Source organism: Cervus elaphus, chromosome 8 (assembly GCF_910594005.1).
Source record: "Cervus elaphus chromosome 8, mCerEla1.1, whole genome shotgun sequence".
In the NCBI taxonomy this organism is placed as follows: domain Eukaryota; kingdom Metazoa; phylum Chordata; class Mammalia; order Artiodactyla; family Cervidae; genus Cervus; species Cervus elaphus.
In genome coordinates this window covers 17,454,898-17,478,845 of record NC_057822.1, presented here as the reverse complement: position 1 = coordinate 17,478,845, position 23,948 = coordinate 17,454,898, and the positions used below count along the sequence as shown (strand labels likewise).

The 23,948-nt window shown below is 40.7% G+C and overlaps 1 protein-coding gene across 1 annotated transcript in view; it reads left to right on the top strand.

Annotated features, from left to right (window-relative positions):
• The window catches only part of FBXO36 (F-box protein 36), a 93,017-nt gene that overhangs the window by 40,922 nt on the left and 28,147 nt on the right, over positions 1 to 23,948 (top strand). The window contains exon 2 of the mRNA XM_043909784.1: positions 19,244 to 19,352. Coding sequence (XP_043765719.1) covers positions 19,244 to 19,352 — 109 coding nt within the window. The remainder of the gene's footprint in view (positions 1 to 19,243; positions 19,353 to 23,948) is intronic.

Below are 23,948 nucleotides of genomic sequence, written 5' to 3'. Positions count from 1 at the left end.
TACTATCCCTCATTCCTGTGCCATTTTATAAGGTAAAAATAATATTACTATTATTTTTAAAGTAATGCATTTATCATAATAATCCATCTAGATTTTATTTTGGAATGCATTTGGAGGTAGGAGTTTAAACTTTTTTTTAGGTGGATGCCTTATCATATCAACATGCAAGTGTACTCAGTTGCTCAGTCATGTCTGACACTTTGTGACCCTATGGACTGTTGCCCTCTGTCCATGGGGTTCTCCAGGCCAGAATACTGGAGTGGGTTGCCATGCCCTCCTCCATGGGATCTTCCCAACTTAGCAATAGAACCTGTGTCCCCGTTTCCTGCCTTGGCAGGTGGATTCTTTACCACTGAGCCAACTGTGAAGCTCTAAAGGATCAACACTATTAACTAAATCAGCCTTTTCTTCCCAAATTGAAATAATACCTTTACCATATATTAGTTTCCCATTTACATCTGACGATACTTCTGAAATTTATCCTAGTCTACCAGTAAATTTATTTATTACATAGAAATACTGTACTATTTATTTATAATTGCCATATATTACACTCTAATATAAGGCAATTATAAATAATATTGGGCTTCCCTGGTGGCTCAGACAGTAAAGAATCCACCTGCAATGCCAGAGACCTGGGTTCAATCCCTGGGTCAGGAAGATCCCCTGAAGGAGGAAATGGCAACCCACTCTAGTGTTTTTGCCTGGATAATTCCATGGACAGAGGAACCTGGTGGGCTACATTCCATGGGATCACAAAGAGTCGGACATGACTGAGTGACTAACACACACAAACACATAAATAAATAATACATTCTAATAGGCTTCCCAGGTGACTCAGTGGTAAAGAATCTTCCCGCAATGCAGGAGACCCAGGTTCAATCCCTGGAGAAGGAAATGGCAACCCACTCCAGTATTCTTGTCTGGAGAATCCCATGAAGAGAGGAGGCCGGCAGGCTACGGTCCATGGGTCACAGAGAGTTGGACACAACTTAGTCTCTGAGCAGACACACATACATTCTAACATATTGCAAAATATTATTCTTTTTTTCCCAAGATTTTCTTGGCAATTCTTTCACACATTTACTTTACAATATGAATTTTACAAAATTTTGTCCTCTTACCCAGATAGGAAAGTGAATTTCTGATTTGTGTTGCGTTGGGTTTATATATTTATTTGGAAAGAGTGTGTTTCTTTTTTAATGATATTGAAATTTTTTATCTTAGAATATGAAATGTCTTTCAATTTGTTCAGACGATGGTATTAGGACCATCAATAAAATCAAATAACATTTTTTATTAGGTTCTATAACCTTTATGCTGGTTATTTTAGGTATTTTCCTGTTGTAAATTATTGCATGTGGGGTGCATTTTTTCCATATCCATTTCTAACTAGCTTATATTATAATTGTTATATCAATTATTTATTTTAAATAAACATGTATATTTCTTATGAATTCTAGTAGGTTAGTAGCTATCATATCTATTAAAATAACTTCTCTTCCTTCCAGTTACTTTCTTACTTTATTGTACCCCAGTGGCTCAGTGGTAAAGAATCCACCTACAGTGCAGGAGACACAGGAGATGTGGTTCGATCCCTGGGTCAGGAAGATCCTCTGAAGGAGGAAATGGCAACCCACTCCAATGTTCTTGCCTGGAGAATTCCATGGACATTGAGCCTCGCAGGCTAGAGTTCATAGGGTTGCAAAGAGTCGGACACAACTGAAGCGACTGAGAACAGCCCAGATAGAAAACCAAAAGTACTGTTGTTGCTTTTTTCCCCTGCACTGGGTCTTCCTGTTTATGCTGGGGTTTTGTTGCTTTGTGTGGGCTTTCTCTAGTTAAGGTGAGCGGGGGCTACTCTGCTTCAGTGTGTGGGCTTCTCATTCCTGTGGCTTCTCTTGTTATGGAGTACAGGCTCTAGGCTCCCAGGCTTGGTAATTGACGCCGGCGGCTACTCCAGGGCATGTGGAATCTTCCCAGACCAGGGATTGAGCCTGTGTCCCCTGCATTGGCAGGCAAGATTCTTATCCTCGGTGCTACCAGAAAGTCCCGAAAACCAAAAATGTTGTTGAATAAAAATGGCCTTTTCCTGATTTAAATATCAAGACTTCAGTGGACTTCCCTGGTGGCACAGTGGATAAGAGTCCACCTACCAGTGCTGGGGACATGGGTTTGATCCCTGGTCCAGGAAGATTCCACATGGCAGGGAGCAGTTAAATCCATTCGGCACAACCACTGAAGCCTGTGTGCACTAGAGCCCATGCTCCACAACAAGAGAAGCCACCACAATGAGAAGCCCATGCACCTCAATGAAGAGTAGCCCCCTTTTGCTGCAACTAGAGAAAGTCCCTGTGTTCCAACAAGGATCTGGCACAGCCAAAAATAAATAAATTAATTAATTTAAAAAATGTCAAGGCTTCAGTATTTTACCATTCAATATGATGTTTACCTGGAGAAGGAAATGGCAACCCACTCTGATATTCTTGCCTGGAGAATCCCATGGACAGAGGAGCCTGGCAGGCTACAGTCCATGGGGTCGCAAGAGTCGGACATGACTTAGCGACTAAACCATCACCATGAGTTTGACCAGGTATATGGGTTTGTGTATATGTGAGTGTGCGTGTATAAATAGATATTATCATATTTAGGTAGTTTCATTCTATCACTATTTTACTTAGGGTTTACATTAGGAATGGCCACTGAACTTTGTCAGCATTTTGGAGCATTGATTATGCTAACCCTAGGATGTTTTCTCTTTATTATTGCAATGAACTATATGGATATTAAATATTAGAATGGTAGTTTAGGAAAATATACGAGTAGCCTTGAAGTGTGGGAGGCTTTCTTACTAAGCTGTGCTGTGCTTAGTCGCTCAGTCATGTCCAACTCTTTGTGACCCCATGGACTATAGCACTTCAGGCTCTGATGTCCATGGGGATTCTCCAGGCAAGAATACTGGAGGGGGAAACCTATCCCTTCTCCAGTGGATCTTCCCGACCCAGGAATCGAACTGGGGTCTCCTGCATTGCAGGTGGATTCTTTTCCAGCTGAGCTACCAGGGAAGCCCAAAAAAGCCAAAAGGGAAAATATTTCAAGATATGAGTTTAGACAAAATTGTTGGGGACTTCCCTGGCTGTTTCAGCAGTTAAGACTTTCATTTAAGTGCTTCCATTGCAGGGGGCACAAGTTTGATCCTTGTTTGGGGAAAGAAGATCCTACTTGCCACACAGCACAGTGGGGAAAAAGAAAAAAATGTTACATTTTTGAAATGGTATATACAGCATAAATAATGTCAGTTGACACCCTCATCAAATAAAAAATTATAATGACTAATATAAAAAGACCTTTTATGAATTGATAAGAAAAAGATAAGCCATAAGGGAAAGTAAAAACACAATATGGTCAGGCAATTCATTAATTCAACAGTTTCATTTTTACTTCCTACTGTATTACTGACACACGTCTAGATCTTAAGATAATAGCAATGAGCCAAGTAGACAAACACTCCCAGCCTCATGGACGGAGTATTCTAGTAGGGAGTCACTAGTAGTTAACTCACCTATTCCTTTGTGTGATTGTGTCAAAACTTTTTTCACAACCAGTCTCCTTTTGCCCAAACTAGGTTGCTTCTAATTTTTTAATCCACCTGTCAATGCAGGAGATGTCGGTTCAATCCTTTGGTCGGGAAGATCCCTTGGAGAAGGAAATGGCAGTCCTTCCAGCACTCTTGCCTGGGACATCCCATCAACAAAGGAACCTGGCGGGTTATAGTCCTTTGGGTCCCAAATTTCCCTTCCTAGTTTTTGTACCATAACTATGAGATTACCTGTTTCTACACAGCCTTGCTAACAGAGTGTGCTTTCAGTCTTTAGGATTTTGTCAGTCTGGATAGACGAGGAACAGAAAATACATAGCTTGGCATGATTTTAATGTCCTTTTCTATTATTCTGTATGAAATTGAACATCTTTTTTTTTTAGTTCTTTATTTTTTTCATTTATTTTTATTAGTTGGAGACTAATTATTTTACAATATTGTAGTGGTTTTTGCCATACATTGACATGAATCAGCCATGAATTTACATGTGTTCACCATCTTGAATCACCCTCCTGCCTCCCTCCCCATCCCATCCCTCTGGGTCTTCCCAGTGCACCAGCCCGGAGAACTTGTCTCATGCATCCAACCTGGACTGGCGATCTGTTTCACACTTGATAATATACATGTTTTGATGCTGTTCTCTCAGATCATCCCACCCTTGCCTTCTCCCATAGAGTCCAAAAGTCTATTCTATATATCTGTGTCTCTTTTTCTATCTTGCATATAGGGTTATCATTACCATCTTTCTAAATTCCATATATATGCATTAGTATACTCTATTGGTCTTTATCTTTCTGGCTTACTTCACTCTATATAATGGGCTCCAGTTTCATCCATCTCATTAGAACTGATTCAAATGAATTCTTTTTAATGGCTGAGTAATATTCCGTTGTGCATATGTACCACAGCTTTCTTATCCATTCGTCTCTGATGGGCATCTAGGTTGCTTCCATGTCCTGGCTATTATAAACAGTGCTGCAATGAACACTGGGGTGCACGTGTCTCTTTCAGATCTGGTTTCCTCGGTGTGTGTGCCCAGGAGTGGGATTGTTGGGTCATATGGCAGTTCTATTTCCAATTTTTTAAGAAATCTCCACACTGTTCTCCATAGTGGCTGTATTAGTTAGCATTCCCACCAACAGTGTAAGAGGGTTCCCTTTTCTCCACACCCTCTCCAGCATTTATTGCTTGTAGACTTTTGGATAGCAGCCGTTCTGACTGGCGTGTAATGGTACCTCATTGTGGTTTTGATTTGCATTTCTCTGATAATGAGTGATGTTGAGCATCTTTTCATGTGTTTGTTAGCCATCTGTATGTCTTCTTTGGAGAAATGTCTGTTTAGATCTTTGGCCCATTTTTTTATTGGGTCATTTATTTTTCTGGAATTGAGCTGCGGGAGTTGCTTGTATATTTTTGAGATTAATCCTTGTCTGTTTCTTCGTTTGCTATTATTTTCTCCCATTCTGAAGGCTATCTTTTCACCTTGCTTATCATTTCCTTTGTTGTGCAAAAGCTTTTAAGTTTCATTAGGTCCCATTTGTTTATTCTTGCTTTTATTTCCAATATTCTGGGAGGTGGGTCATAGAGGATCCTGCTGTGATTTATGTCAGAGAGTGTTTTGCCTATGTTCTCCTCTAGGAGTTTTATAGTTTCTGGTCTTACATTTAGATCTTTAATCCATTTTGAGTTTATTTTTGTGTATGATGTTAGAAAGTGTTCTAGTTTCATTCTTTTACAGTGGTTGACCAGTTTTCCCAGCACCACTTGTTAAAGAGGTTGTCTTTTTTCCATTGTATATTCTTGCCCCCTTTGTCGAAGATAAGGTGTCCATAGGTATGTGGATTTAACTCTGGGCTTTCTATTCTGTTCCATTGATCTATATTTCTGTCTTTGTGCCAGTACCATACTGAATTGAGCATCTTTTCATGTTTACAAGCTTGTGCATTTTTTTCTTTCTATGAACTTGGTTTTCCTTTTTTTTTTTGGCTCATTTTAAAAATCATTATTTTTTGGTCATTGTTGGTCATTTCTCTATTTCTACAAACTCTTTAGGGATAGGGAGATTAATCCTTTGTTGTAATATTCATTATGAATGTTTTTCTTCCCAGTTTATCATTTTTCTTTTGTCTTTGTTTGCCTTTTTTTTCATCAGTTTTGGTTTTTTTTTTTGCACTAATTTTATTTATTTTTGCCTGCGCTAGGTCTTCCTTGCTGCACAGGCTTTTCTCTAGTTGCTGCCAGAGGCAGTTACTCTGTAGTTGCTGCTCAGTAGCTGTGGTTCCCGGGCTCTAGAGCAAAGGCTCAATGGTTGTGGCTTTAGTTGCTTAAGGCTTAGCTGCTTCTCAGCACATGGAATCTTCCTGGACCAGGGACTGAACTCACGTCTCCTTCACTGGGAGGCGGATTCTTCACCACTGAGCCACCAGGGAAACCCTAAATCAGGCTTCTTGCTATTCTTTTAGTAAAATAAAATTTACCCTTTCTAGATTTCATAAATCTGGTAAATGTATAACCAACACCATAATAAAGATATAAAATATTTTCACCAACCCCAAAAGTTCACCCATGTCGCTTTGCAGTCAGTCCCCTTTCCCTCCCTCATCTCCTGGTACCACTGACCTGATTTCTGTTTTGCCTTTTTCAACATGCTCTAAATAGAATCATACAGTATATATGGTTCTTTTTAAAATCTTGCTCCTTCCTCTTAGCATAATGCTTTTGAGATTCAACCATGTTTTTGCATGTAAGAGCAGTTCTATTTACTGCTGGTTAATATTTTTTTCATATTGATGTATTTATCTATTTACCAGTTGATAGATATTTTGTTTTTCCCAATTTGAAGGCATTATGAACAAAGCTGCTTTAAACGTTTCCATATAGGTCTTTGGAGACTTTGCCATATACAAGTTTTTTGTATTTATGTATTCAAAGGTATAAATCAATTTTCTTTTTTCAAGTGGCAACCCAATAGTTCCCAAACTCCTAAATCAATCATTTAAATCTGATTTAAGAAACATTATTTTAGAATTATTTGTAATTATTTATAATTTACTTCAAACATTTAAAATTTATTATAATTATGTGTTTATCACAATATTCAATTATCACAAATAATTAAAGTTAAAAGTTAAAAAACTATTTTTCTTTAAACCCTCAAATACAACTTGCAACCTAGTAAATTCAATTATAGAACAAGTAGTTTTGTGTAAAAATTAAAAACACTCATTTTCATTGTTCTTTGATTCATGTTTAATTCACTTATGCATTTAACAAATTGTAATCCCGTAAACATTTAAGCACTGTTTACAAACTTAATCAAATTACCTTGAGATTATAAATTAAAGTCACAAAACTTATAAATATAACACATATTTATATAACATATAAATATAACACAAATTCTCTTCAATTTAAATACAGTGTGCCCCCTACATATGAACCTTCAAGTTCACATGCGGACTTTCTATGTCTAATCACGGAAGTTATTTCATGCGTCTGGCATATACATTGTCACGTGCACGCATCCTGTACAAGGGGCTGTGTTTGTGTACTTTAATACAGTACAGAATAGAGTACAGTAGTGCTGGATCTTTAAGTCCAGGGTGTCCAGAAGCAAGCATAATAGCAGTGGTAATGTATGCTGGCTGTTGTACTGTTCTACTGTACTTCTCAGGGTATTGTATTGTAAAATTAAAATTGTTTTCTTTATTGCTTGTGTTTGTTTTTTTCTATGTATTATTTGTGTGAAAAGTACTATAAACCTATTACAGTACAGTATTATACATTTGATTGTGTTAGGTGGTACCTAGGCTTACTTTGTTAAACTTACAAACTGGACTTACGAATGTGCTCTTGGAAGGGAACATGTTCATATGTAGGGGACTTACTATAACACTGACAAACTTAATTAAATCCTCTTAAGAATTTCAATCTGTATCAAGTATGGTTTTCTCAAGCACTTCTAAAATCTAAAGAGATAGTTATCTAACAAAATTAAGCCACATTTATAATGAAGTAAACTTAAAAATGTAGATAATCAAACTCTTTTAAACATTTAAACATCTTAAAATCATTATACACTTAATATATATTCCTGAGTTTAAACATTGACTAAGTTTGTTAGTGCAAACTTAATCATTTGCATTAGCCTATGTATTTAAATTAAAATTATATATATAGTATGTCAGGTTCTGGACAGCATTTTAAACATCTTAAGGATACACAAAGCACAGCTTCTAGTTAAAGTCCTATTATATATCTTCCCTCCCTCTGGCAACGCCGCTAAAATAACAATTATAGGGTTTTTCTAAAGCATAAACCCACAAAGACAAAGAGACAGGGAACAGCAATGAAGGCAACAATTTTGCATGCTGCAAAGAAGATGACTTAGTGGTAGCTGATTTAGCAGCCCTGAAAAAGCTGAATTTTAAGCTAGTGGTAAAGAAGTCAGGAAGTAATCAGATTTGCACCCCAGAACCTCAAAGCAGGGGCAATTCAGGAACAGGGAGAAATGGGTACTTTGAAGAAAGTGAGAAAGGACCTGTGAACAGGAGTGATGGTTGATATCCTGTTTAAGATGTGGTTAGACCCACCTTCTTCATCCTCTACTCCCAACCCCCTTTCCTCTGCACAACCAGCAACAGCTTTCCCTCACCCCTCAGGAGAGGACTGGAAGTTTGGTCTCTGGAGGAGCAGACTAAGGATTCGATGGACTCCGGACTCCAGGTCACTGGAGACAGAGGAACTCAGGGCTAAAGATGGCAAGGAAGTAAATCAAAATCCAAATACTGAACTGTGAGACTCATTCTGACTTCCCAGTGGTTCATAGAAAGCTTCAGGCAGTGAGGTTTATACCCTCCAGGGAGAAAGCTGGAAAATGCTTCACCAGCCAAGAAGAGATCTTAAGATGTTAATAGGATCCTCCAACCAAAGAGTTTCAGCAGATCACCCAACAGTGAGATCCTCTCTGGATAATCCCTGCTCAAATGCCCAGAACTTCCACGCAGCTTTCTAGCACTCTACTCCTAAATAGATGTGAATGGTGAAGAGTTATCACGCTTTTGTGTTTGTGCTCAGTGGCTCAGTCTGAGTCTGACTTTTTTTGACCCTGTGAACTGTAGCCCACCAGTGGGATTTTCCAGGCAGGAATTCTGGAGTGGATTGCCATTTCCTTCTCCAAGAGATCTTCCTGACCCAGGGATTGAAACCAAGTCTCCTGAAGCCCCAGCATTGGCTGGTGGAGCCACTGAGCCATCTGGGAAGCCCCTATCAGTATTTTGAAGAAAGCCAGAACAAGTCAACAACAAAAACATATAGGAAATGTAATTTTGGAAGAGGTGACTACAATAAACAAAGGAAAAATAAAATGCTCATCAGTAATATCCTTGGAAGGATAAGAAAGTTATTATAGCCCAAAACAAGAGCATCACACAATAAAAAAGAAACATTTGGAAAACTAAGAAGAAATTTTAGAAAAAAATATAATAGGAAAAATGAAAAACTCCATGGAAGAGTTGGAAGATAAAATAGAGAAAATCTAGAAAAAAAGAACCAAAAGTTAACAGACAATAGGAAAGGAAAACGAAATAATAAAAGAATTAGACCAGGATGTCCAGATCTGGAAATAAGAAATTCCAGAAGAAAGTGTAGAAGAAAGTTTTCTAGATGTGAAGTATTCCCAGGTTCTAAGCTCTCACCAAGTACCCTGCAAAGTGAATGAAAAAGGATTCATAACAAATATCTCAAGCAAGGTCCATTGAGGAGGCAGAAATCATCCTTATTTTATCAGAGACAATTTATTATTAAGACTTAATAAGTAACAGAAGACAGTTAACAACATAAAGAGGGTAAAAGTGGGCAAAAACTTGTACACAGATGTTTAGAGAACTTTGATTTGTAATAGCTAGAAACTGAAAACAACTCAGGAACCTAAGCATCAAAGCAAAGTTTGGAAGAAAATGCAGACGCTGTGGGAGAGCACAGTTTGAGATGGGAGGGAGTGGGGGTGAATCTGAGATGTTCACAGCATTCCCAAAGCGGAAGTCAAAAGGAAGCTAGCTCAAAATGACTGCAGAGCCAGCCTAAGAGCCAGTACCTTATTGCTGTGATTGCCAAGCTCTTGATGTCACAGAGATAACATTCTGAGTAAAACATTAAAGACTCAGATGTTGAATATGGGAAAATGTTAGGAATACATTCATCTATTTATTCTGCTGGTGTGTGTGTGTGTGTGTGTGTGTGTGTGTGTGTGTGTGTGTGCACGCTAAGTTGTTTCAGTCGTGTCTGACTCTTTACGATTCCATGGACTGTAGCCCGCCAGGCTCCTCTGTCCATGGGATTTCCCTAGGCAAGAATACTAAGTGGGTTGCCATGGCCTCCTCCAGGGGATATTCCTGACCCAGGGATTGAACCCGAGTCTCTTATGGCTCCTGCATTGGCAGGCAGGTTCTTTACCACTAGTGCCACCTGGGAAGATCCTTAGGTATATACGAGAGTAATATAAATTTATTATATTAAAATTAATGTAATATATATATTGTATTAATATAATTTATAAAATTAATGAAGTACAGTTGACCCTTGAACAATTCAGGGAGTGGGGCATCAACCCCCCTTGCAGTTGTAAATTCTTATATAACTTCCCTGTCCACCCTCCTCACTGAAGATTTTACACCTGTGGATTCAATCAACCACAGGTCATGTAGTACTGCAGTAAATATTTAGTGAAAAAAATTTGCCTATGTATGAATTTGTGTAGTTCAAATTGTGTTGATCAAGGGTCCACTGTAATATAATTGCTAAAAATAACATAATAAAATACATGTCTAATAAAGAATAAAAGAGCCCTTTCAATGTAAAATAAGTGGTAAAAATCAATTTGGTTTTAGTTTACTTGACAGTGTTATTTCTTTCTACATAATATATAATGCTGCGTATGGCATTATTTCACATAAAAACACGTTTAAAGGAAAAGAGATTCCCAACACAGTGATGGTGCTCTGGCTTCTCAACAATCTGTTGGTTCTGTCTCTAGGTGACCACTGTTGTCACCTCAGGCTGGTGACATTCAACCTCATAGTGACAAAATGGTTGCTGCTACTCCAGTGATCACATCAAAGCACAGTAGCTAGTACCCCCAAAGAGGCTGTATTTCTCTCATGAATGAAAAAGGTCAGCTGCCATATATAGTAAACAAAGAATATTGGGAACTCAGGATGGAGACAAATGGATTGCCTGCAGTTAAGCCCTCAGTGACTACAGCCACCCCCAGCAGTGTACCATGAGGGGACTCAGGATGGGAAAAAAACACGATACCAGCCCTAGATAGCTAGGGTGCATATCAAAGGAATGATTACAGTAAGTCCAGGTTCTTGCATCTTTCCATACATAGAAAAGCACTAAATTCATTAACTTGAGATGTCTGGTTTTCTTTAATTATTGGTAATCTTTTAATGTTCTGACTACCTTATCTTTGTCACAAAACTATATACGCTGTCTTCTCCTTACCTCTTCAGAGCTGTTCCTCAGAGCTATCTGAGAGGCTGCCTCCCAGACTTGAAGTCCTCAGAAAGTCTGCAAATAAGACGTAATTCTCCACTTTTGTGAATTTTTTTTTCAGTTGACACTCCTTATAAGTGATAAAATCTTTCCCAGAACTTCCTGCAGATTTCTCCTGGTGTCTCACATGCCCGTGCCCACACCAATCACTGGCAGGGGGGAAAACCTGCCAAGAATGGCTTAGACTAGGACTTCCCTGGTAGTCCATTTGTAAGACTCCACGCTCCCACCACAGAGAGCCTGGGTTTGATCCCTGGTTGGGGAACTAAGATCCTGCATGACACACAGCTCGGCCTAAAAGAAAAAATAAAGGAAAAAAAGAAAAGGAATCGCTTAGACCAGTCATGTCCTGCCCCCTGGATCTAGAGGTGAGGCCTGTGCCCTGAGCACCAGCAATGCAGAGGAGAGAGGCCACGGGATAAATCAGGATTCCCGTAGGAAGAGCAGGTGGGCAAAAGAATGCCAGGTAGCAACCGACAATGTCTGCCGCCGGCTCCCAGTCACAGCCGCTGGGTTAAGGAGTTAATTCTCCAAAGACAGCTTCATTTCTGAGTTCCTAAAGGAAGAAAGAATTTCAGTGCAGCCAGCTCTCCTTTATTAAAGATTTCAGTTTATTCCATTCTCATTTCAGCCTCAGACTCATCTTTCCCATAATTCATAGTGATGCTTTTATTCCCAATATAGAAAAATTCCTACTATTCCAATTTCAATAGCTGAAAATCTTAAAGTTTTGCTGTGTCTAGACAAATTGAGCCAGAGGAACGCATATTGATGTTGTAAATTTGGATCAAAGCACATCGTAATTGTTTATAATTTAAGTATGCATTGAAATAAAATATCTTCATAATTCATTTTTTAAAATAATGACTTTCTATGTTTTGGAATGCCAGTACTTTGTGAGCTTTTGAGTAATATTGAAAGGTAACATTACTCACAGTGTGCCCTTGCAATTCTTTGCTACTCCATTTCTCTGTAGACTGTTCAGATAACAAAGTCCTTCTTTACTAAATGGAAGATCTAATTTCATAAACTCTCTCTGACACAGTATCTCAACCCCATTCTGTAGAACCCCCTAATCATATATGATTTCCAAAACAGGGAGAAATTTGATCTCATGGAGTAACACTAGTCTGCAGGAGAAAGCAGAAATAGTCGTGTGCTAAATTACAATCGTATTTCCTGGGCAGATGCTTCGAAAGCTTCAGAATGCCTCATTTAGTCTGTGGTATCTGGCAAGTCACCCTAATCCTTCACAGACAGATAATTATGCTGTGGGGGGAAATACTCAGAGCAAAGGATGTGCAGTTCTTAATGATTATTGATGATCAGAAAAGTCAAATACTAAGTCAGAATGAATGAAAGAAATTTTTCTTTTTTTTCTTTTTGGTTCATGTCATGCAACTTTTGGGGTCCTAGTTCCCCGACGAGGGATAACCCGTTCCCCTCTGCAGTTGAATCTCAGAGTCCTAACCATTGAACAGCCAGGGAATTCTCTAAAGATCTTTGAAGAACACGATTAAGAGAGCAGAACTTAATGAAGTATGATTGAATATTGTTAGATAGTTGATGAGAACAGCGATAAGGTTCTGGTCTGTGGGTATTTGGAACTGAGTGTGTTATAAATATGAAGAACTGACCAGCAAGGGAACAGGAAGGAAAAGGGAGAAAGAAAGAGGCAAGGACCCTCCTCCACAGAGCTCATGTGCCTGGCCTCCTGCTGGGCACTTTGCACTTTTCCCAGGTCGTCCCTCGGAAGTTCAGTGAGGTGGGCATGGGGGTATCTTGGAGACGAAGAAGCTGAGGTCCCAAGAGATTAAGACTTTCGCCTCATAAACATGACAGAGACCAGGCTTTAAACCCAGGAGAAGGAAATGGCAACCCACTCCAGTATTCTTGCCTGGAGAATCCCATGGACCGTAGCCTGCCAGGCTCTTCTGTCCATGGGGTCACAAGAGTCAGACACGACTTAGAGACTAAACCACCACCACCACTCCTAATACCAGAGTCTGTGCTGTTGTCCCGGTAGCAGGAGTTTTCAGCCAGGTATAGTGACTGGGAGTAGGATGGTCTCTGATCTGGGGGGCTGGGATTGGGGTGTGTGTTGTCTAAACATATCCAAATGCTGAGATGCCCACTGGGCACAACGTTTCCCAGTGCCCCCTGGAGGGCTGCCTTGTGAGTCCCTCTCCTGTTGGAAAAAGACTTAAGCTCTAGGGACCTTCACTGTGTGAATGACAAATAGCTCGTTGTCTGGATAATTTGTGCAGAAAAGATGTTGGGGGATTAATGAGGAATCTTAGACCTCTCTTTTGGAAGTAAGCTCAGCTTTCAAATTTATTGAAATGATTCCCTGGAAATACATGAGAAATCTAAATATATGCTAAATTTAACCAACAATTTTAAAGAATTCTCACAGATTACAGGATTTCTCTTAAGATACAAAATGATAATGAGGCTGACTTCTCGCCCCTCCTGGAGAGAGTATAAGGCAATGAAAAAGAACTAGACTCTTTCTAGGTCAGCCTCTGCCTGGTAAGAGATGCTGGGGCAAGTTATTTTACTCATCTGAGATCCGCTTCTTCATCCATAATAAGACAGTCACGCACTGCTCACAGGTGGCTGGGAGATTGGTGAAAGCCTCATTCTAGCCAGGTCTGTTGTGTTAGTTATTCAGTCGTGTCTGACCCTTTGTGACCCCGTGGACTGTAGCCTGCCAGGCTCCACTGTCCTTGGGATTCTTCAAGCAAGAATACTGGAGCAGCTAGCCAGGTCTAAACAGTCACAAAACCCCTGGGAAGTGCCTATGTGGCTTTTCTTGCAGGCAGGATTCTTCATTACGAAAATATTCACATTTGATAAGAATACGTTCAAAACAGTATTTACAGATTTTAAGGTTTTCAAAACAGAAATAAATATATAAGAATAACTTTCTATGTGTTCTGACTTAAGCTAATACCATGAGAGCTGGTACCCAATTCACAGCTATTTAGGGGATCTCTTTGGCTTCCTTCAAGCTGGATCTGTCATGTGAAATTGTTGCATTTACTGTCAAGCTAATGCCCCTTCTCCCTGCACATATTATTTTCCTTTAAATATTTGGAGCCATACTTTTGAGCCTTTTGACCAGTGATCGTTAACAGTGATCTGTGTTATTAGTCATTTCTTCACAAATTATTTTATTGGCATAAATAATGACAGAGTATTCCATCATCTAAATGTGCCATGATTATTTAATTACTCCCAAATATTGAACCCTTAAGTCAGCACTGATTTTTCATTATTATAATTAGCCTATGGGCTTCCCTGATGGCTCAGATGGTAAAGAATCTGCCTGCAATGCAGGAGACCCAGATTCAATCCCTGGGTCAGAAAGATACCCTGGAGAAGGGAATGGCAACCCACTCCAGTATTCTTGCCTGGAGAATTCCATGGACAGAGGAGCCTGGCAGGCTACAGTCTATGGGGTCACAGCTGAGTGACTAACACACACACATAATTAGACTACAACAAACTTTCTTATATAAAAAATGCCATCTACATCTCTGATAAATTCTTTAAGAGCAGAATGTCTGGGTCCAAGGGCATGGATGATTTCAAGGTTTTGGGGAGGTATTATCAAGCCAGTTTACACTCCTCTCAGTGAGTGTGAGGGCTCCCATTTTTCCTTGTCCTCACAAGTATTGAGTTTTGTCACTTAAAAAAAGCTTAACTAATTTGAGAGACAATGTCTAGTATATTTTTCTGTTTTAATAAGTTTTTTAAAGAATATTTATTTGGCCGCATTGGGTCTTAGTTACAGCACGGGGGATCTTCTTGCATCATTCGGGATCTTTTGTTTTGGTGCACGGGGTTCTGACAATCCAGTACTTCGGCCACCTAATGCGAAGAGCTGACTCATTGGAAAAGGCCCTGATGCTGGGAAGAACTGAGGGCAAGAGAAGGGGCTGACAGAGGATGAGACAGCTGGATGGCATCACTGACTCAATGGACATGAGCTTGAGCAAACTCAGAGAGATGGTGATGGACAGAGAAGCCTGGCATGCTGCAGTCCATGGGGTCACATAGTCAGACATGACTTAGCGACTGGACAACAGCAACGGGCTTGGAGCACATAGCCTTCAGTAGTTGCAGCACACGGGCTTAGTTGCTCTGCGGCATGTAGGATCTTAGTTCCCTGATCAGGGATCAAACGTGTGTCTCCTGCGTTGCAAGGTGGATTCTTAATCACTAGACCACCAGGGTAGTCCTTTTAACAAGTTTTACTACCTAACATAATAGAGTCTTGACCAGGCTCAGTTATGGTTCCGAGGATCAGATTCCTGGGTACTGCTCTTATACACAGAGCAGTGTAAATTTTATGTAAAGAGAGCTTTGTGACTCACAACAAGCCCTGTGTTTGCGAGTGAGGAGTGAGGAGGCTGGCTTCTGGTTCCAGTCAGCTGCGTTTCCTTAGGCAAGCGTTCTATTCTCAGGCATTTACTTTAAATACCTCAGAGGAGCCAGTAGGATGCTTGTCTGTGTTGCAAGGTGACTGGAGTCTGTGCCCTGAGGAGCCTCCCTCCTGAGGCTGTTACAGCAAGCGCTTCAAATATTGCCTTCGAAATCAGTCCCCGAGGGTTTAATTAATTAGCAGAAGGAATGTCAGAAATAATTTTCAATTGAGGAGATGATTGATGTGCAAGATATGAAGCTGACAAGTAAGGCTGTAAGGTGTCTCTCTGCATTTTTCTGAACAACATAAGTAAGCTTAGTAATCAAATGTTTCTGGAGTCGCACCCTGTCTAGAACTCCATGTGTTCCAAAATCTTCCATTTTGCCCACAATACAGTTGCTTGATCTGCCTAGAGGGGTAGCTGATGAGATCATTGTAACAGGTGCACTTGCCCCAGAGAGAAACTTTCCTGTGACGTTTCCTGTAGAATGTCAAAGTGGATTGGGGCTGCGGGGCACTCCACTGAGCTTCCAGAAACACGTTTTGGACTCCTGCGGTGTCTTTCCTCTGTCGGAATTCAGTTGTAAGATAACATCTGGTAGGTGTAGGTTGTAGGTGAAGCAGGAGGGGAGGGGGCAGGGCACAACCTTTAGAAGAATGGGACATGACAAACTGGTTAACCAGCTAGATCCAAGATGGCAGAGGAGTCGACTTCTAGCGGACCTTGAGCTTCACTGTCAGATCACTGCAATACATTAGCATGCTAAATGACACCCACCAGGACCATGACAGTTCTGAGGCCAAACATAAGAGGTCAGAAGTGGGCAGTTGCCCAATTCCTGGAAATCTCTGCCCCCTTCCCCCAAAATAGTTGGAATAATCCTCCCATTCATTAGAAAATTACCCAGTCCATAAAAACTAACCATGCCATATTGTGGGGCCCCTCAGCTTCTGAGATGGCCCACACTGTCTGTGAAGTGCGTTTTTCTCTAAATAAAGTCACTTTTCACCTATCGTTTCATCTCTGAATTCCTTCATGTCCAAGCTTTAATTCACTGGGAATGTAAGCAGGGACAGCTATCATTTCTGACTTAACCTCTTTAAAGTGTTTTCCTCATTCAGATGAGTGGCAGAAAATGGACTAAATTATTTCTGAGTTCACAACTAGTCCTACAAGTTCTAGATTATGTGCATAAAGAACACAGCATTTGATTCAAATGACCTGGCCTCTTCATCCAATAGAAAGGAAATATTTGTCATAATATTTAATATTAATTTTAATGATACTTAATAGAAGGAAATGAAAAGGAAAATAGAAGTGCAGAGAGATTAAATAAATGGGCTAGGTCTATCTTTGCTCCAAGATTCATATTCTTCTACTGTAACCCCTGACATCCTTTTGTTACAGATTGAATTGTGTCCCTGGTGGCTCAGATAGTAAAGAATATGCTTGCAATCCTGGAGACCCAGTTTTGAACCCTGGGTCGGGAAGATCTCCTGGAGAAGGGAATGGTTACCCACTCCAATAGTCTTGCCTGGGAAATCCCATGGACAGAGGAGCCTGGAAGACTATAGTTCGTGAAGAGTTGGATGTGACTGAGTGACTAACACACTTTTAAAATTCTTATGTTGAAAACTGTATTTGTAGATAGGACTTTTCAAGAACTAAATAAGGTTAAATAAGGTCATAGGGATGGGGCCCTAGTCCAACAGGACCAGTGTCCTTTAAGGAAGAGGAAGAGATACCAGGGTTGCACATGCTCAGGGGAAGGCCTTGTGAGGACACAGTGAGAAGGTGTCACCTGCAAGCCAAGGAGAGAGGCCTCAGGAGACACCAAACTTGCCAACACCTTGATCCTGGACTTCCTGCCTCCAGGACTGTGAGGGAATAAATTTCTATTGTTCATGCCACCCAGTCTGTGGTATTTTTCTGTGCCAGCCCAAGGAAACGGATAAACCCTTAACTTCATGCAGATGGGGCAGAAAGATGCTTGAGAGGATGATTTTGGTGAGCCTTATGCCTGGAAAAAAACAAAAGAGGAAGACTAAGGGATTTTCAGCTACCTCAGTTTTGTGAAGTCACAGAGCTCTGTAACTTAAATACATATTTTCCCCTCAGCTCCTGTGGTGGTGGTTTAGTTGCTAAGACATGTCCAACTCTTGTGACCCTATAGACTTTAGCTTGCAGGGTCTTTGTCCATGGGATTCTCCAGGCAAGAACACTGGAGTGGGTTGCCATTTCCTTCTCCAGGGGATCTTCCTGACCCAGGAATGGAAGCCAGGTCTCCTGCATTGTAGGCGGATTCTTTACCAACTGGGCTACAAGGGAAGCTCCCATAGAGATTAGCAATAAAATCTAAGTGAAAAGCACTCTTTAGTTCATCCCATGAGTATTTTCTGAGGACCTGCTTTCTGTTGGGCAGGGAGCTAGGTAAGATGGCATGAAGGGTCTCTTCCCTCCTGAGAGAGAGTTGTGCCATCTTTCAGAAATCAGAAATGGGGAGTGGTTGGGGAGATGGGAGGTGGGGGACCTCAGGAGATGTTAGGGCATTTGGAGGCAACTCTTGAAGGGGAGGAAAGCTGGCTGATGCCCAGACCCACAGGCAAGGGGAAAGGAGTGAGGAGGAATAGAAGTTGTGCAGTTCATAGGCTGCAGGGATGAGCTTCCCAGACCAGCACCAAGAAGGACCTCCAGAAAAGAGAGGAGAATGGATAGAGACCAGGGCAGGCCCAAGGAGGTGCACCAGGATCTGTGAGGACCACCAGGAGTGCTGAATGGACAGGGTGGGTGAGAGGAAACTAAACAAAGGGGGGCCTTTTAGTGAGTTTCACTTGCTTAACTGTTTCTCCTTGAGTAGAAAGTTGAGCTCATTTTTAACCTGACATGGTAATGCCAGTGGGGGAAGAACCCAGAACTGGGAAGCCAACCAGTTTCTCAGTACTATCTATCTCCTTACCCATCTTTTCCCTGGGAGCCCTAGTGCAGAAAGAGTTCACTGTCATGAAAACAACACCGAATGTAAGTGCAGTCCATAATTGTGGAAGTGAGGTTGCTTCTGATAAACCAAAATGCTCATGCATTATCAGATTATCATTAACACAATAATGCATCAGCCAAATGCATTATCAGATTACCATTATCAGATCCATTACCGAGACGTGTCCTGGGTAATGACACTTTGATGCATCAGTCAAGGCATGATGGTGTTTTTCCTGGCTCTGTCCAAGTACCTGTCATTCTCCATGAGAAAGATATCCATTTCTTGTGTCTGCCTGGTAGACAGGACAGGGAGGAGGAGGAGAACCAAGCAATTACTTTGGAATTGGCTCCTGTGGGTAAAGAATCTGTGTTCTCAGAAACACCTATCCTTTCCTATCTGGGTGATTTAAGCATCAATTGACTTGATAGATTTTTTAAGATTCCTTCCAGCATTTTGGTTTTGTGCCCCTAATCTCTAAGGAAAATATTTCCTGATGCACGGACCTCACTTTTATTTTGATGTGATGCCAGTTTGCAAAGTTAGGGCTGACGTTGGACACACAGCCTTATGTGCCTTACAAGATAGTGATTTTTTTTTAAGACTCCAGACCTAAATTCGGCTGTTGGCGTTGCAACTGGTTTTAACTCATCTCACCTTCAGTCTATTCAATCGCAGGTAATTTTTAGATGGTGGAAGATCTCTCTGAGGAGTGAGTATCGATCAACTAAACCTGGAGAAACAAAAGAAACTCATGAAGACTTCCTAGAGAAGTCACATCTTCAGGGTAAGGAAGGGAGTGTATTATGTACTTGCTACTGTTAAGTTCTCTTTAGTTGGTGACAGAATTTGTCAGTGAAGTAGCAAATATCTCACCATTTGAAATATTGATACGTAACTATGTGCTTAATTGGCTATAACAGATATGATAGAATATTGGGATCTTAAAAAATAGAAAATGGTTAACATATCCTGAAATTTCTTTTGGAAAAAAAATCTCTGAGGGACTTCCCTGACTGTCCAGTGATTAGGACTCCACACCTCTACTGCAAGGGGCGTGGATTCGATTTCTGGTTGGGGAACTAAGATTCCACATGCCAAGAAATATGGCCCTCCAAAAAAATCATTAATAGTCTTTTTTAATTTGGCTGTGCAGCTTGTGGTGTCTAGTTCCCTGACCAGGAATCCATCCTGTGCCTGCAAGCCATGTGGTTGAAAATGCTGAGTCCTGGCAACTGGACTACCAGGGAATTCCCATCATTAATAATCTTAAATCATATAGTAAATATGATTTTTCCCCCTAACATTTAATTAAAATGGCTTTCCTTTAGTTAAAAATAAGTTAAAAGATTATTCCAAAATATAATCAAATTATCAAGTCCTTAAATTCTTATGCATTTTGACATTCATTTAAAATCCCTACCATTTCTTTTAATAGCCAGGTTTTCATGAGAAGCAGTCTTTTTTTTTTTTGGCCATGTCACATGGCTTGCAGGATCTTAGTTCCATGACCAGGGATGTAACTCAGGCCCTAGGCAGTGGAATCGTGGAGTCCTAAACGTTGGACCTTCAGGGAATTCCCCAAAACCAGTCTTAAGTAGCACTTGGACTAAATAATAGAAATTGCCCTTCGATTTCCCCTTAGCTTTTTTTCTTCTCAATGTGAAAATTTCAAACATAAATGTAGACAGAATGTTTGTTAAAAAAAAGCTCTGATGCACCCATAACCCAATTAAACAATACTCAAAACACAAACCTTCTGTTCCCATTGGATTATTTTGAAGTAAACCTCAGATGTTACGTCATTTCATCCTAAACTACTTCAGTATTTGTCTCAGAAAGGACTCTCTTTAAACTCTTTAATAATTAGTTCTTAATAATAAAATCTTATTATTTTAGAAGGCATTTGAGAGATTCTCACTTTTTTTTTTCTTTTTCTTTTTTTTTTTTTTTCACCCCTCCCTCTCCCTCGAGAGATTCTCACTTTATTAGGAGTAGGTAGCAATGTTAATAATATTAACATCAAGCACTTTCATATACATATTCTCATTTAATTGTTATAATATTCTTGTGAAATAACTAGTCTTATCCCTATTTCTCAAGTGAGATTCAGAATGGGTGTGAGTTTCCCAGATCCCATAGCTAACTACTGACATTGCCAGGCCTGAGCACTGAGAGTAGGGGAAAAAAATCTTATTTTTATTATTTATTTATTTACTGTTTATTTTTATTTATTTATTTGGCTGAGCCTGGTCTTAGTTGGCACATGGTAGCTTTGGTTGCAGCATGCGGGATCTTTTTTTTTAAGTTGTGGCGTACAAACTCTTAGTTGTGGCATGTGGGATCTATTTCCCCCATCAGGAATCGAACCCAGGCCCCCTGCATTTGGAGTGCGAAGTCTTAGCCACTGGACCACCAGGGAAGTCCCCCCAAATCTGATTTTTAAAAGGCACTCTCTGGTCTAGTAATTTACTAAGGAGAAATTATTATCACCAATTAAAGCATATCATCAATTATTTTACTTTAAATAACTTTTATTATTTCCATAGACAATTTTATTAATGATGGAAGACTGCTTTTTATTGTTTTCTCAGATTCTAACGAAAAAATAAACTGATGACATATGATCAAAGTCATGACTTTTTATATACCATCTCCATGACTATTTTGTGCTCACACATGCAGTTTTAAAAAGATTTTATTCCATAACTTTGATTGAAAGGAACTGTCAAATAAAAAATGCAGATTTTTAAAAAAGGCACATTCTAGGTGGATCTTTGATAATCAAAATTCTTAAAGATTTTCTCTTTTGTAACATTATAACATGTAATAGTTGTTTTTTTAAGAGAGAGAATAGGTTTGGTTGGGTTTTGCTTCCTCAAATAGTTAAACATCTGGATTGATTGTCCTCAGTTTTTGGTTATGAAATTCATCACCGGCCTGCAAAGAACCATGCTGAGGACTCTGCTTTTCACTGAACAAAAATAAGTCCATGCATGCCTTACTTAATTTAATTGTGGAATAGACAGGTTTCTGCAAAGATAGTTATAAAGTAGACTTCTATAAAACACATTTTGTTTCCAAGTCAGGTCCCAGTTTATTTTTTAAGCACAATAGTGCCTAATCGGGAGCTATATGACGAGGGAGTGCTGAGCATCCATTGGCATGGGATTTTCTGACAGCTCTCGACAAAAACCTGAAGATGGGGGTTTGGGCCAGAGAGATGGGAGGCGATTGTCTTTTTTTTTTTTTTTTTTTAAGAACTTAGCTGTTTTATTTTATTTTTATATTATTTATTTATGGCTGCACTGGGTTTTTGTTGCTGGGCACAGGCTTTCTCTAGTTTTGATGCACGGGCTTCTCATTGCGGAGGCTTCTCTTGTTTCGGAGCACGGACTATAGGGTGCTTTTGGGCTTCACTAGTTGCAGCTCCAGGGCTCTAGAGCACAGACTCAATAGTTGTGACACATGGGTTCAGTTGCCCCATGGCTTGTGGAATCTAAATCGACCCAGAGCATGGATCAAACCCTGCAATGGCAGGCGGATTCTTATCCACTGGGCCAACAGCAAAGTCTGGGAGGTGATTGTCTTTTGAGTAGAGGCTTGAGGGCCAAACCCTCACCTGTTTCTTGAAGCCCCAGGTGTCTCCAATGCCCTGGCCCCCTCATAAAACACCAGAGTGAGGGCAACATCAGCTTCAGGACGACCACTTGTGGGTTTCCTGGTCCTGGAAGAGTAAGCAATAAAGCGGGAATTTATGAGTCTGACTGAGGCCTCCTGCTGGCTCCATTCCAGCCTGGAGAGAGGCGAGTTGAGGAGTCAGTTGAGGAATACACCCAAACAGGCTTTTAAAATTGCAGTCTTTCGAGCTGCAGTCTCATGCCAGGAACAACACAGAGATAGCAAATTAAATCGGCCTGGCAAGTTCAAAGACGTCTGTGTCTCACTTTGTAGACTTTCTATAGCACTGGAATCTTGACAGAGGGGAAAGCTCTGAGCAGCACTACCGTTTCCCCTCCTCCTCCCCCTTGGTTCTTAGGGAATCCCTCAGAACCCCTCAGAAAGCCCTTAGCAGCAGAAGAGGGGTGCGCTGTGGCACAGGGCGGGGTCAGGGGTCAGAGCCAGGTTTAAATCTCTGCTGCCTCTGCCCGGCTGTGTAACCCCCTCTTACGAGCCCATCTCCTTCTCAATGCGTGCTAAGTCGCTTCAGTCGCATCTGACTCTTTGCGACCCTATGGACTGTAGCTTGCCAGGTTCCTCGGTCCATGGGGATTCTCCAGGCAAGAATACTGGAGAGGGTTGCCATTTCCTCCTCCAGGGGATCATCCTGACCTAGGGATCGAACCTGAGTCTCTTGTGTCTCCTGCAGTGGCAGATGGGTTCTTTGCCATTTGGGTCACCTGGGAAGCCCTTTCCTCCTCATATTAGGGGGTCAAATGCTTGCTCTGTGTGTTCACTGTGAGCATTCGATGACCTGACATGTGAAAGGTTTTTAGAATGGTACAGAATAGGGTCTTTAATCTTTGTTTGCTGTTCTTAGTAAGTGCAGGATGTTTGAATTTATTATTTTTGTTGTTGTTTGGATTTATTTTACCCACCCCCTCTTCATCACATTCCCAAGATCCCCTTAAAGTTTTTTCTTCCAAAGGTCTTCTCCTGCTAACATCCTAAAGAACAGTGGGGAAGTTTCTAGAAATCGTAATCAGTGTTGGTGTCAGCCCCAACAGAGGACCAGAACTGTGTTCTCTTGCTTTGGGTGGCGTTTTCTTCTCTGGCTTCCTGGAGCACCTTGGTCTTGGTCCTCCTCCAGCCTCACTGGCATCTTCCTGGTCTCCTTTCTGGGTCCTTCTCATCTTTTCAAATCTAAATATGGGGCCCTGGGTTCAGCTCATGAGCCTATTCTCTTGTCAGCTTGTCAGTTTGCACTTATTCCCTGGGGGGATTGTCTCTGTCTTCTGGTTTTGTTTTTAATTTTCATTTATTTAACTATATTGGGTCTTAGTTGCAGCCCTTGGGATCTTTAATTGTTGGCTGAGTTGCTCCGCGGAATGTGGAATCTTAGTTCTGCCATCAGGGATCAAACCCACATCACCTGCATTGCAGGATGGATTCTTAACTACTGGACCACCAGAGAATTCCTGCGGCTCCTGCTTTAAATGCTGCCCATAAGCAGATAAGTTCCAAATTGGTGTCTCAAGTCTGCACCTCTCCCCGTAACTCCACACTCAGATATTTATGTAGGTGCCCCCTTGCTATCTCTACCAAGGGTATCTAGTAGGCGCTCAAAGGTAACATGTCCAAAAATACCTCCTGATCCTCCCCCGCCAAAATACGGCCCCAGTCCTAAAGTTTTCCTTGGCTCCTTTCTTTCTCCTCTATGTTT